General features: G+C 40.4%; 1 protein-coding gene across 2 annotated transcripts in view; it reads right to left on the bottom strand.

Annotated features, from left to right (window-relative positions):
- LOC138774651 (protein phosphatase 1H) overlaps positions 1-15638 on the bottom strand; it is a 98418-nt gene that overhangs the window by 40479 nt on the left and 42301 nt on the right. For both annotated transcript variants that reach the window (XM_069955651.1, XM_069955656.1), the window contains exons 2-4: positions 14294-14456; positions 13174-13518; positions 5531-5643 (exon numbers count right to left, since the gene is read on the bottom strand). In XM_069955651.1, the coding sequence (XP_069811752.1) occupies positions 5531-5643; positions 13174-13518; positions 14294-14456 (621 nt within the window). The remainder of the gene's footprint in view (positions 1-5530; positions 5644-13173; positions 13519-14293; positions 14457-15638) is intronic.

The following is a 15638-nucleotide window of genomic DNA, read 5'->3' as shown; positions in this document are numbered from 1 at the left end:
CGTCTTTTTCCTCAGCCACCCCTGGTCGAATCAAAAAAGTGCCCCCCCGCCGGAGTACCCCTTTAATACATAAGAATAAATAGTTAATGTGTGTGTTTTCCTCCAATTAGTTTAAAGAGATATATGCAGTCTATTATAATAATAATAATGCTTTTATTTGTATAGCGCACACAGATTCCGCAGCACTTTACATACATAGTTATTGCCAATTATTTCTCCCTGTCCCCATTAGGGCTCACAATCTAAATCCACCTATCTGTATGTTTTTGGGTGTGGGAGGAAACCGGAGTACCCGGAGAAAACCCACGCAAACACGGAGAGAACATACAAACTCTTTGCAGATGTTGCCTTTGGTGGGATTTGAACCCAGGACCCCAGCGCTATTTATTAGAAAAAGCACCCCAGCTTTGGTGTAATTAACCAAGGGGGGGGGGAAACAAAAAACAAAAATGGGAGTGTCCAAATGGGTTTACCTCAAAAGGGGCATGCTATAATTATTGTTCAGTTATCACTTTCAAGGTTACACGTACGATACTGCTTAAGGTCATTATTGCCCAGCATAAAAGGGGTTGTCTTTTTCTTTAAAATCAACTTGTGTCAGAAAGTTATATAAATTTGTAATTTACTTCTATTAAAAAATCTCATGTCTTCCAATACTTATCCACTGCTGTATGTCCTGCAGGAAATGTTGTTTTATTTTCAGTCTGACACAGTGCTCTGCTGACATCTCTGGCCGAGACAGGAACTGTCCAGAGCAGGAGAGGTTTTCTATAAGGATTCTCATAGAAAGCTTCTCCTAGTCTGGACAGTTCCTGTCTCGGCCAGAGATGTCAGCAGAGAGCACTGTGTCAGACTGAAAATAAAACAGCATTTGCTGCAGGACATTCAGCAGCTAAGTATGGGAAGTATGGGATTTTTTAATAGAAGTAAATTACAATCTTTATAACTTTCTGACACCAGATCTGAAAGAAAAAGATTTTCACTGGACAACCCCTTTAATTTAGCTTTAGCATTATTTTATTTAGTAAAATTCTGATCAAGCATCCAAAAGAACTACAATGCTCACAATGAAAGTATGCACAATCTGAGTTGCAAGTATTGCAACATGACAAGGGAAATAAAGGGGGCCACCCTGGTATTTCCCCATTTGTGTCCCAATTCTTGCAACTTAGTGGGACTTAAGGGGCTATGTGTCAAGGTGGTTTGGTGATCTCCTTACTAAGAGGCTATTCCCGTGTTTCGAGACTCGTGACTGAGGCACCACAGACACTTTTTTGCATATTCAAATTTTTTAGGGGGCAATCTATCAATGGAGACTACTGAACGAGTGGTTTTTTTTTTTTTTTTTGCTGTTTTCCTTCAGCTCAGTAATAGAGAAAGTTTTCCAACAAAACCCAACAACGTTAAAAACAAAAATCTTCTTAAAGCTGCATGTTTGCAAGAGTCCAGTATTCAACATCAGAATCTTGCGGTTTTGCTTCTATTTATTCTTATTGGAAACACATCCCTACCTTGGACTCGTACTGCATATTATTATGTTGGTTTAATGTATTTCTCAGTAAATTGATGCTGTTGTACACATAGGCAAGGCTGGGAAATGCTTTAAGAATCTCACTATAATGCAAGTGTTTCTATGCACAGACTATAGACTGCCGAAGATATCCTTGCAAATACAGCATAGTAAACTAGCTTGTAACACGTCTTTTGTTGCTGGAAGGTCAATAAGGATATATGATATCATATGTATCGGGAACAGCACTTGTAAAATTGAAAAGAGAATATTGTACTGTAAGATTATAATGCGAGAATGCTTACAGAGTTCAGGCAGTGGTGGATATAACAACGGAGCGTTCCTCATTGGAATGCAAGGAATAGGCAGCAGCAGATGTAAGGCTAAATTAGTAGTCATCCAACACATTCATTTACATGACACACAGCCAAGATACGTTGTCAGCTTTACAGATATTTAGTTGCTATATCTTTCACAGTTAGTAAAGTTACCACGCTCTTCTTACAATTAAAAAGAAAAGGAATAAGTGACCTTCCTGGTGCATTATGGTAAATGACAATATATAATAAAAAAAAATGTATATTAGAGAACTATAATGCATCAATATCTTTGTCCTTCTATGGCATTAGAGATGAGCGGATTTACAGTAATAATGATGCAAAGTGCTTCGTTATCTCAGCAATCCTCCAATAAGCCTGCTGTCTTATATCTCACTGCAGCTTCTTCCTGGGTGCCGGGGGAAAGCTAGATTTAATCCTGGGAAACTGGGAGAAGTTTCCCAGGACTGGATCCAGCTTTACTCAGCACCTGGGGAGGTGCGGCATGGAGTGGCAGTGAGTTAAAAGGCAGCCGGTCGTTTCGTGTGGTTATTACTGTAAATTTGCTCATCCCTATATGGAATGTCTAAACCTATGCAGTCATTGCTTCTGTTTTTAGGATCTGATTGGCAAAGAAAGACTTAAGGGATGGGTATAAAAGATGGTACAGATATAAAAACGTGTATATTTGTACGTAAAGACACAGACACTATATGGACAAAAATGTAGTAGATAGTTCAAATTAGCCTCTGAGGGTGCATACACACTATGGAATCCGTGCGTATGACCGGCCGCGGATTCCGTGCCTGATATTCGCTCACGGCTGCGTGTGAGTTTCATGGAGGGCTGTGGAGTCTGTAAGCAGCAGCTCTGGCTCAAACTCGGCCTCCTGAATTTTATCAAGAACCAACTCAGACTCTTTCATTAATTGCTAGTGAGATACCAGGGGAGTTATTTGTCAAACTAGTAGAAACTGGCTAAGAGGAAAAGTAGAACTGGCTAAGGAGCAATTATTCTTAATGTCCTACATGATCCCAGGACAACTTCTCAGTGAATAAGACAAAGATATAAAGCAGATTCTCCTCTTTGTGTGTGTGTGCAGTAGTTGCAGCTAGTCTTCAGCCACCATGTCCTGAAGAACTGAAAACTAGACTAGATGGAGCAGGTGGTCTTTTTCTGCTGACAATCCTCTATTATTCACCATACACAAAGAAACACTGCTAAAAATTCCAGATACCTGTGATATAGAGGTCAGCCATAGGCCCAGATTTATCAGTTCTCTTTTAGCTTTCAGGGGATATAGACATCACAGGATAGCAGTGTGCCAATATGAAAGTATAACTGTATATATATATATATATATATATATATATATATATATATATATATATATATATATATATATATATATATATATATATATTAGAGATGAGAAGATATCGGCGCTCTCTTATCATGCCTTTGATCCCGGCCGCATACTTGTGCTTCCGCGAATATATGCAGCCAGGATATTCCAGGGAATTCAACAGGGATTCCCTGGAATATCCTGGCCACATATTCCCGTGAGCGCAAGTATGCAGCCGGGATCAAAGGCATAATGAGAGAGCGAACTGCTTTCAGACCAAAAGTCCAAGCAGTTCGTCATCGCTAATTTTATATATATATATATATATATATATATATATATATATATATATTAGGTTTTATTAGGCAAAAAAGCCTCTTTCTGTATTCAAATAGCTATTTCCCAGCCTCCCCCCCTCAATTCTTATCTGTGCATTATCAGGCAAATCTGCCTTCATTACAGACAAGCCAGTGAAGATGGGTTCTGCTATGTCCATTATATCCTATGGAGGGGAGAGGGGCCAAGGGAGAAGAGTCAACAGGGAGAGGAGAGGAGGAAGATTTCACGATGTTGTGCTGTGCAGGACTGCTCCATGCTCACTCGCTTTTCTCAGCCCCTCCCCTCTCCACAGAGCATAATGAAAATAGAAATCCTGCTTGTTCTGATATCAGGGGGAAACTAGAAAAACTGTTTTTTCAGTACAGAAGGAAACTCTTTTGGTAAATAAACTCTATTACAGAGTTTCCTAAAATCACTTGTACTATAGATATTTATTGTTTTCAGAAAAATGACCCTGAAATGACAGTTACGCTTGAAGTAACAGCTAAAAAGGTACATTTTTGCTTAAAGAAATGCCTGTAGCTGTCACAATATACCAATCTGTTAATTTAGTAAACTTGTTTGTTCTGCAATTTTACCATTTTCTTCCATTAGAGATTTGCACTAGTATTCAGAATTCCACAAGATAATTAATAGTATATTTTAATTGTTCAGGTCATTATGGTTGTGTTGGTACCAAAATACTTTTTTTTTATTAATCTATGCTTTATTTAAAACATTTAACTTATAAAGGGGAATTAATAATTTTTTTTTTACTTTTAAACTATCCTCATAAGAGAAATTTCACCAGCAATCCTCTGATCACCCATATAATATTGTACTGTAGTGGAGTGTATGGCTGTCCGCATTATCACTGCTGTATAGAGGCATATACAGTATATGGCAGGCCTAGGGGCCTTCAGAAGGCCCCAGGCTGCCATGGAAACCCATGTGAAGCCGGTGATCACATTGCTAGACTGCAGATGGGGTAAATGACACGATTTGACTGTGGCATATAATGGGTTAGACTGCCAGAGTCAGAGGTTTCTCCAGTCCTGGCAGTTAGCTCGGTGGCCCGGCTGTCATACTGATGGAGGAGCCCCTGCGATTCTGGCAAGGCAGGCCCACAACAAACCTAGCCTAAAGCCCATTGGTGACGGCCATAAAAACAAGTATGTCAGTCACTAGAGACCGAAAAGAGATCAATGATAACTGTGGACTGAGGAAGAGAGGGTGGGGGGGGGGAATTAAAAAAATACTATTGTATTTCTCGTGCTAGACCAGACACCATTTCAATTTTACAGTTTTATTGGTTGGTGACCACTGAAAATAACTTACATTAGTAGTATTCTTGTAAGGTAAAAGAAAAGTAAAATAAAAGAAAAGCAACCCCCAGAAACCCTAAAAGCAAATGTACCTTTATGTACATTACTTTGTGTTTTTTTTTACATGAACAGACCGGCGCCGGCGTGTCACGGTCCTTTTCTTGAACTGCCGTCGAGTTCCCCCAACGCGCGCCGGTCTATTCCCGAGGACTGGCCCAAAATGAACCACTGGGGTCGGGCCCGTAGGCTCTCAAAAGTGTCGAAACCCCCTCCCCTCTGTGACGTGGCTCCATTAGAATAGCCACGTCTAAGAGGGGAGATTGTCACACTGGGGGCTGGCGGGCCCACTCTCAGTGCTTTATGCTGGACCGATGCTTGGGAACAGACCAGCGTTGTGCCCAGGAACCGGGCAGAGGTTCAAAAAAAGGACCGCACCACCAGCATCTCTGTGCCGATGCCAGTCTGTTCATGTAAAAAACACAAAGCAATGTACCTAAATTTGCTTTAAGCTCTTCAATTACACACATTTTTATACCAAGTCCACCCACGTCCAAGCACAATAGATACAGCTGCCAATGAAAGCCAGCTACCATTAGAGGGAAAAAAATGGTCATTTTAATATAATTGACAAACTGACAGACTGACAACATGGTGGTGGGTGGGTGTGACCTTAGAACTGAATGTAAATAGCTCAATAAATGTGAAATACTATTACCTGCTGTCACCCGCATTGGCAACATAAATTTTCCCCAGTAAGTATACAACAATAAGTGCCGTGCAGCCTCCAGATATATTGTAAGTGCTCCTATCTCGCTCAATTTGCAGATCCTAAAGAAAAAAGTGAAGTGACAGTATAAGAAAGCAATTCTTTTATACACAGACAGACAGACAGCTATATAGCAGAAAAATAGAACAGAAGTTTTTATATTTTTATTTTCATTTTATAACATTTATGGCAATGGTGATTAGATGGGCTATCAATAATAGGTGTTAAATTCCATGTTGGTTGAAAAATTAAAACCTTTATAGATCTTAGATGGTGGTGAGGAAAAATGTAAGTGGGAAAAAAAATTGCTGCAGCAGAATGGGGTAAAAAAAAATTGGTCCTATCTGAACATCATTTACAGAATCAACAAAGGCAACTTTGGAAACACACTTTGCTTACTTATCTAGATTTTTGTTAAAGTTTCTAACATGGAGTATAAAGGTGAGCACTACAAAGAGTATCATGGCAGTTATCTAGAACACACAGCCTCATAACATGAGAGGCAACCTGATTTTAGAAATCTGTCACTTATACGTATCTAAGATGTTGAGTTAGAAAGTACAATGTATTCATGGGATGCTATCAAATTTTATGGTAAACATTTTTAAAGCATGCTGTGGGACCTCTGCAGAGGTCACTGTATAAGGAGGGAAGAGGTTAAGCTCTGCTCATCACCTATTAAAAATGTCATGATCCTGCTATAGCGATACATTGGTGTTACCTTTTACTATATTCTTGCCTGTGATGATAAGGAGTACACAGCTGCATAGTAATCTCTGTAGAACTAGAAGTGTCAGCTTATCATTAGGCTTAGCGGTCAGAATGAGAACTGCAAGAGTTCAGGATAGATAGTAAACTGGAAAAATGATCAAAAATCATTGCTTAACATAGTATCTGAAAGGACTACTCCACAAATAAAATACATGTCGAATTGTCCCCCCCCCAAAGAGACTAACAATTCCTTCCATACTTATTATCTTTTCAGCCTCCTTCCCCGGTTCTAAGTCTGCTGGTTTCTGCTGAAGACACAGAAAACTGTGTGTGAGCTGTTCTCTCTGTCTCCCCCTACTCCCCCCTCCCTTCCAAGATGGCTTGTGTAAAGAGCAACCTGGCCAGCTGATTCGGCTCTATGTAAAGATGGGCGGGCATACCTGAGGACAAATTGCAGATGACCTCACTGAGCGTAACCCTCCCCAGCATTACAAATACTGCCAACCTGGGACGCTGATTACATGTGTTTACAATGAGTAGTCTCGGAAGGGAGGAGGGAGGAGGTGGAGACAAAGAGAACAGCACATACACAGTTTTCTGCTTGAGCTCTAAGCAGCAGGATCAGAACTGGGGAAAGGAGACTGAAAAGGTAATAAGTATGGAACAAATTGGTAGTCTCCAGGAAGGGTATGGTTTAACATGTATTTTACCCGAGCAGAATACCTCTTTAATTTAAATAGGTCATTTCCTAATAGTCCAATACCTTTTAAGATTTTCTATGCATCTCTTCTATTTCATTCATCTTACCGCAAACAGTATGCCCTTTGTATGCTATCAAATCATTGGAAACATGCTTTTTGACTATATTTAGAGATTTTCTTTGGAAACATGGTATCATCGTAAATGAGCTTGATTCATATATTTTCTTTTATGGAACATTTTCCAGCCCTATTGGAAATTTCATACCCCTTCTATTTAATGGAAGTTTAATTGCACACAATAAATTACCTTTATGATGGTTTTCATACTTGTGAAATTGCACTGTTTATGCTTTCATTAAACCCAGGATTACGTTTTTTTTATGTGCTTTGATCAGCATTGTAAGATCACTCGGGGAAGAAAAAAAAAAAAAAAAGCTGCAGCAAACTGAACTAATGGAAGCATGTGAGGAAACCTTGTAAGGAAAGACTCTGTATTCTTCATCACAACTAAATATTGCATAGGAAAACAAGATTGGCAATAGCCGTTGTTTTAATTTTATATACTTCTGTAAACTGACATGGTATACCAGCCAATTGCTTCAGTCTGTGTTATTTGATTTATTGGCAATTTTATAGTAGATCATTAATTACAACAATACATGTATTATGGCAAAACCTGTCACCTCATCCCAATCTTACAAGAGTCTTGAGTGCATAAAAATGCAGTAAAATGAAGAAGCAGCTTACCAACACCACCTAGTGGTAAAGAAAGAAAACAACAACCCTATTTATCAAATGTAACCACCTTACTATTAAACACTAAAGTTGCATCTACTGGACATGAGCATATAAAAAAATGGCTAACTCTACATATACATGTGTATATGTGTTACAGTACCCATACATCTGATATGGATATCCAATAGATTCTGAAACATGGTTGTGAGGATTTATACCTATTCGGCCATAAGACCACTTATGGCAACATGCCATTATCAAGAGTGTCACTGTCAGCTGTAGTATTAAGATTTCCTTTCATCGAAACTAAGAGGTCTAGTCCTAAACACTAAGGGGGATACTTTGCAATGACAAACTTAATTTTTGCATAGAATATGCAGTGAAGCCAGAAAAAAATTTATAGGTGTGGTGAAACTGAAACTAAAAAACATTTTTTTTATTGGGAGGGGGGGGGGGGGGGGGGGTTTACGCCGTTCGCCTAACATGTTATATATGTTCCTCAAGTCAGTACGATTACAACGATATGTAACTGGCATAACTTTTATTTTATTTGATGGCTTTCAAAAATTTTAAACCTTTTAAAAAAAAATAATTAATGTTTCCTTTATTCCCATCCTTAAAACGCTTTTATCCTTTGGTCTCTGGGGCTAAGTGAGGGCTTGCACCATGATCTATACTTTCTATCCTCGTTTGCGTATATATGCGACTTTTTGATCACTTTTTATCACAATTTTTCTGGTATTGATGCGACCAAAAATGTGCAATTCTGCGCTTTGGAATTTTTGGGGGGCTTACGCCGTTTACCTGCGAGATCAGGAATATGATAATTTAATAGTTCAGGCGATTACGCACCCGGCAATACCAAATATGTTTTTTTTTTCTTTTTGTAAATGGGAAAAGGGGTGGATTCAGACTTGTATTAAGGGAGGGGATTTTTATTATTAATAAAATTTTTATATATAAAATTTTATATATATATATGAGAAAATATATATATTTTTACACACCAACTAGAAGGTCCCCTGGGGGAGGTCGATCCACCAGGTACAGGGGAAAACAGGCATTTAAACACAGCTGTCAACTATATGCCTAATTAGCAGGCACAGCGATCGGACCATGCCTGCTAATTGCCGGGGTCCCAGGCTGCAGATAGCAGCCGGGATTGTGGCGGTTCAGAGTGGGGTGCCGTGCGGCGCCACTCTGAACTCCTCTAGCGGTGCCATAATGTACATTTACGTCATGGGTTAATATACTCTAAGGGTAGCTTCACACGTACCGACTGTATTAACGCTGCGAGTCAGGTAGGTCCTGGCAGATCACTTCCACTACATACACACAGCGGTCTGAACGACCGCTGCGTGTATGTAATTCTGCCGGCTGCTTAACCCCTTCAGCTCCAGCCCGGCTCCCGCTCTGTATACATTACCTGTCCTCGCTGCACGGGGTCCCGGCGTACTGCTCTCCCGCCCGGCCAATCGGTGTGTTGCCCTGCCGCAGCCACTGATTGGCCGGGCGGGAGAGCAGTACGCTGGGACCCCGTGCAGCGAGGACAGGTAATGTATACAGCGCGGGAGCGGAGTGGGAGCCGGGCGGGAGCTGAAGGGGTTAAGGGGCTGGCAGAATTACATACATGCAGCGGTCTTCAGACCGCTGCGTGTATGTAGTGAAAGTGATCTGCCAGGACCTACCTGACTCGCAGCGTTATTAACGCTGCGAGTCGGTACGTGTGAAGCTACCCTAAATCTAAATCCCTCCTTTTTCTGGGTTTAGGAGTCTAGCAGTCCTAATCAAAGACATCCTTCCCTGTATGAGTTTTCATGTAATGACAGGAGTCCAGTGGGCGGTCCTCATCAGTAACTGACAGCTAGGACTGAAGGGTTTAGATCAAGAAGTTAAAGGTTATTATAAATCTTTTCCCACAAAACTATTTATTAAAGGGAAATTTATTAAAACTTGTGCAAAGGAACAGTGGGGCAGTTGTCCATAGCAACCTATCAGATTCCCAGGTGTATTACTTTGTTCTTCTATAAGTTGGACAAAACATTGTGCAAATATAGTTTGTGTCAGAAAAATAAGTCCACTGTCCATTTTTTTTTAATTGTCTTTGGTTGTATTATTTTATGGGAGAAAAGACATTTTCACTACCCAGAGGGATTAAGGCAGACCTGGCTACTAACATCAATTTGGGTGTTGTTACAAAGAGAAGTGGCATAGCCACTCATCACATGTAAGTGTGGTTAACCATTAGGTGTGTGTTGAGCCAAGAAGAACAGTTTCCTATAGGTTATGTTAACCGTCACATTTTTTAAATGTGCATTTCTTAAATTGTATCGAGAAATATAGACTTACTAATCCCCCATGTGCATGGCAGCAGCAGGGTCACAGTACAGAGCCGGAAACAGGAAGAAATCAGATGCATAGGGAAGAAAAATGCTTCAGAGATATTAGCTTCTTTACTAAAAACAGCACATCTGTTCTCCTTTACATATATGTATGTGGTACACCTCTGATTATACTTTCTTATCAACGTGACACCACCTCTTTAAGGTAGCACATGGTATAAATAATCTTGAGCTCTCCTTGAAAAAAACTGAAATTACTTCTGGGGAAGAACTTTTTTCTTTTTTTTTTTTTTTTTTTTTTTATGTAGCTGGGACAGCTACAGAAAACACCTAAACACATACTCACCTATCTGGGTCCCATAGGTATCCCCCTTTGACATCTTCAAGCTGCCCATTACTCATTTTCATGCTACTTCTGTGACTAGTCTTAGCAGTGACAACCCACTCAGCCAATCACTGACTGAGGTGGGACACTGCTGTGGCCGGTAATTGGCTAAGTGGGCAGTCACTGCTGAAATCAGTCAGACATGTAAATGGCAAGTGGGGAGCCCTGAAATACCCAGGTGGGTAAGTATGTGTTTTATCTTCCTAGCAGCCCAAACAACATTTAAAAAAGATATGTGAGAAGACACTGGCCCCAGGAACTGACAGGTGAGAAGAATAGTTCTTGTATAAACCGGTACTGCCATTAAAGTGAGGGCTAAAAAGGAATGCTTAACTTTTGTTCTAGATTATAGGTATCAACCTCAGGCCCTCCAGTTGTTACAAAACTACAATTACCATCATGCTTTGCCTGTCTAGGCATGATGGGAATTGTAGTTTTGTAACAGCTGGAGGGCCTGAGTTTGACACTCATTTTCTAGATTACAGTGATCTATGGCTACATGTTTGCACTTTGGTATGTAATGTATTTACTATCCAGCAATTTCAAAATTGAATATACATTATGACAAAAGAGAGAGAGACCCTTTGCACTATAAAAAGTTTTACCCTTCTTACTATGCCAAATCCTAGCAAAGAACCTGAAATTTCAGAACATGCAAAGTTACAAGGTAGTATGAACTGTTGCACAACACTGCCACCTGCTGTCCAGTAAGCAAATGATAGCATGTAACCTACTATCACACAGACGTATGCACATTTACTTATATAGATCAAAATGACCAAGCATTTGCATCCATAAAATAAAGTGAAATAGACTGAAGATTGACTGGATTCATCTGTATATGCAGTGACTCTACCAGTAAGGCCATGACAGCAGTAAAATATTTCAGAGCCTAAGGCTAGGTTCACACTGCGTTTTTGCAATCCATTTTTTTCATTCGTTTTTTGCAAAAAACAGATGAAAAAAACAGATGCATTTGTGTGCATCCGTTTTGAACCGTTTTTCCATTGACTTCCATTATTAAATTCCATTCCATTAATTATTTTTACAATGGAAGAACGGAGCAAAACGGATGCACACAAATGCATTCGTTGTTTTCATCTTGGCACAATCCAGGGTATGCGCCCATGCGATGGCCATGAAAAGATGAAAATTCAGCCACTGGGCGTAGTTACCAAGTAGAAAGGCGAGAAGGAAGAATGGAAAGGAAAGCTCCAGCAGTGAGTTGAACTCAAGAATATGGATTGGTGCAAGCTACAGAGCAGTACCAGAGGTTTTTTTTGGGGGGATGGAGGTACAATTTGCTTTAGGCTGGGTTCACACTACGTATATTTCAGTCAGTATTGTGGTCCTCATATTTCAACCAAAACCAGGAGTGGATTGAAAACACAGAAAGGCTCTGTTCACACAATGTTGAAATTGAGTGGATGGCTGCCATTTAATGGCAAATATTTGCTGTTATTTTAGAACAACGGCTGTTATATTGAAATAATGGCAGTTATTTACTGTTATATGGCGGCCATCCACTCAATTTCAACATTGTGTGAACAGATCCTTTCTGTGTTTTTAATCCACTCCTGGTTTTGGTTGCAATATGAGGACCACAATACTGACTGAAATATACGCAGTGTGAACCCAGCCTTATATATAACTAGTCCCATATCATGATACATGTATATGTGATACTATTCCTACTCATACTCCTATGCTAAAATGACAGTGTAACATTCTAATGTTATATTTGTTTTATGTTACATTCTGTTGTTAGGATATCTTACCTGCATACCAATTTGAGTTGTCCCCCCCTTTTCCCTCTCCATTTTCCCCCTCCAACTGCATTTAAGACTTCTTGATCTGCGGTCAGATCTGCACACTATTGTGCACATTATACTGTGCTCCCTCCCTGTTGAGCTTCTCCTGTTAGTTCCTAGATTCCACCATCTGATGTTTTATAGACACACAGCTCCAATTACTTCTAGTGCTGAAATGGAGCGTGCTAGACTAAAACGTTAAACTACAGGTCACAACCCTAGGCAACAAGATATAAACAAATATAACACTTTGGCCAAGTAAGTAATGTATGATTATGTGGGAAGTTAATGGCATTTTTATTACTATATATTACGTTTTTTTCTTTATATTGTTTTATGAATAGTGTCAAGTTTGTATACAGAATATTCCTTTAAAGTTAAGGGTGCGTTTACACAGGCAGATTTATCTGACAGATTTTGGAAGCCAAAGCCAGGAATGGATTTGAAAAGAGGAGAAATCTCAGTCTAAACTTTATGACCTGTTCCCTGTTTATAGTCTGTTCCTGGGTTTGGCTTCAAAGATCTGACAGATTAATCTGCCTGTGTAAACGCACCATAACCTGTATCATCACTTTCATGTTGCCTGAACCATGAATCACTGATGGCTGATGGCTGCCTCCTGCCCACCAGCTTTGATTAATAGATCTCTTGTGTTACCCAAACAGGTGGAAATCTATTCATTGAACAAGGCCAGTGGGGTGAGGAGAAGCCACCGACGACCACTACTAAGATTCTTGGCTCTAGCAGCAGAAAACTGCAGACAGATTTCCTTTAATGTTCAATAGAAACATTTCTTCTCAGTCCCTACTCTTACCTTAACATACAAAGGGGACTGCACAGTAAGAATAGACACCACCAGTTCAGAAAAAGCAATTACCAGAATATGTACATGTATTTCCCTTACCATCTCCTTAAAAGCATTTTCAAGAGCTCCAATGATAAGACACTCATGTGGAACTTTTTTTTCTGTAAAGAATCGTGTCTGGGGTGTGCTTGGCGATCCTGGTGCACCAGCAGCACCGCGCAAGGATGCTGCCCTAGTAAGAGTCCTACTATTGGTAGATGTTGTTTCTGGATCCTCTCCTAGACAGGTGGGAGGTAAAACTGCTGAGTTCTTTAGGATGTCTACAATGTCCTGTAGTTGTTCTGTGATGTGGTGATGAAGAAGCTTAGATGCTACAACCGCAGCTCCGGCTCCTGCATGTCCATCAAACAGTGCCCAGTATTGAAATGTGATTCCATCAGCTTCCTAAGAAGAAACAAAATAGTGGTTCATTAAGATTATTATAAAGCATTTTAACATTTAAGGAAACCAATCAGTACGATTGTGCTGATATGGTTCCCTGCAGCACAGTACAGATCTACTGTGCAGCTCATGGAGCATACCATCCGTGGCTGCAACAGTAGCTTTATAAAAGGCGAAAAATATGTTTTATTATACCACACAAAGCTGGGAGAGGGGCAGCAACTAGTCATGTGAGCGGGAAGCAGGCAGTGACTAGTGACGGCTCTCTGCCTATTAGCGCTCACTGCAGGGATGATTGACAGGCAGAGAGACCCATTAGTGGCTCCCCGCAGAGATGACTAGTTACCATGCTAATTGGTTCCCTTTCAAGCAAATCTTAAAAGGTCTATACTTAAAACCATAACACTAATATCCTAAATAACCTTTGTCAAAGTTGTTAAAATGTTTTCAGAAAGGTATATAGTAGATATTTCATCCAGACATAGAAACATTAAAATGCAGCCACACTGTATGTATTATGGTCATTAAAGAACCCAAATAACAATTCTAGTTGATAAAGGTTGTATAATGACCAAAATGCTGTACAACATACATTTTGCACCTGATCCTTGTGGCAAGTCATGGGTTTTATATATCTGTGTCTGGGCTGAAGAGCCCTTCCACCTGCTTCTACAACTTGGAAAGCTGCACCATATTTTTTTCCAACTCTATAAAAGTAACAAGACACCACACATGGCAATGGAGCCATTGAAGATATCCAGCTCATTGTGACAATTACCGTGTTCTCCTTCAGCTGAAGGCCTTCTCCATTTGGTAGAGATGATCTTCGCTTGCTTGAAGTTTTGTTGGGAGTGGACTGTACTCCAGTTTTCTTCTTCACAAACATAACTTCACAGCTTGCCTGATCTTCATTGTGTGTGCTCTTCCCTGCGTTTATCACTCTGTAGATTACAGATTAGCAAGAGTAAGAATCATTTTATAAAAAAAATAATATTATTATATACACATAAACACAGAGTATATAAAAATAATAATTCCAGGCCCTCAATTCTAGTGACTGGTGGGGACCCAGTCACTTACAATGTTTATTGTAAGAAAACCTTCCTAAAAGGGGTCTCCAGTGTTAGAAAAATATAGTCACTATGTTCCAGAGACAACATAACTGTTGTTTCCAGTTTAGAGTGGGGTTTTGCAACTCAGTCCCACTGAAGTGAATGGAGCTTAAAGGGGTTGTCTGGGATAAAATTATAATTTAAAGATAAAATTATATTCACAACGGAAACAGAAGCTCAGTATAAACTCTATACTGGCCACACTGAGTTTCAATTTCTGGCATGGGCGGCGTTGTCACCGTATGCTTTGAAATCACTGGTGGCGGTGGAGAGTGGGTGGCCCAGGACACAGCAATGGAGTGGGACAGGCAAGTATATATCCCTGACATCTCCCCTGCTGCCCTGGTAGCATAGTAAAAAATAATTTAACCTGGAAAACACCTGAACTGGAGACAAGAGTCTTGCGGTCTCTGAAAGAAAGTGGCCATGTTTTAAGAAGGATATAGTTACATAGTTGCATAGTTAAAGGACAAGTGCCATAAAAAAACTTTTTCCCAGTAATTGAAGCACATTACAAAGTTATATAACTGTGTAATATGCTTCAATCACCTATCTGCCTCCCTTCCCTGTCTTTTCCCCCCTCCACCCCCCACCAGGAAGTGTCCTGACTCACACAGACCTAATTACTGTCGTCACAGTCACCAAGCTCTTCTCTCAGCTCCTTCTCCTGTTACACCAGCCTCCCCTCTCCCCTGCCTTGTCAGGTGACAGGCTTGTTCAGCTCCCATTGGCTGAACAACTGCAAGCCATCACTTGTCATGCTTATCTTCCCTCAGACTGACTCCGGCACATAGGCAGCTCCCCCCTTCCCTCATACCCTCTCTCCTGCTGCCGTGGACTCAGTGAAGGAGTCATGTCACTAGAGAAGATAAGCTGAGCAAGCAGAGTCACCTGACAAGGAGGGGAGGGGGAGGCTGGTGCAACAGGACCTAGAGCAGCCCTCCTGCTGATGACTCATCATCACAAGAAGGAGCTGCCTGGTGACGACAGTAATCAGGTCTGTGTGAGTCA

Source organism: Dendropsophus ebraccatus, chromosome 1 (assembly GCF_027789765.1).
Source record: "Dendropsophus ebraccatus isolate aDenEbr1 chromosome 1, aDenEbr1.pat, whole genome shotgun sequence".
NCBI classification, from domain to species: Eukaryota; Metazoa; Chordata; class Amphibia; order Anura; family Hylidae; genus Dendropsophus; species Dendropsophus ebraccatus.
Note: the sequence above shows the minus strand (reverse complement) of the source record. Positions and strands in the feature narration are given on the sequence as shown.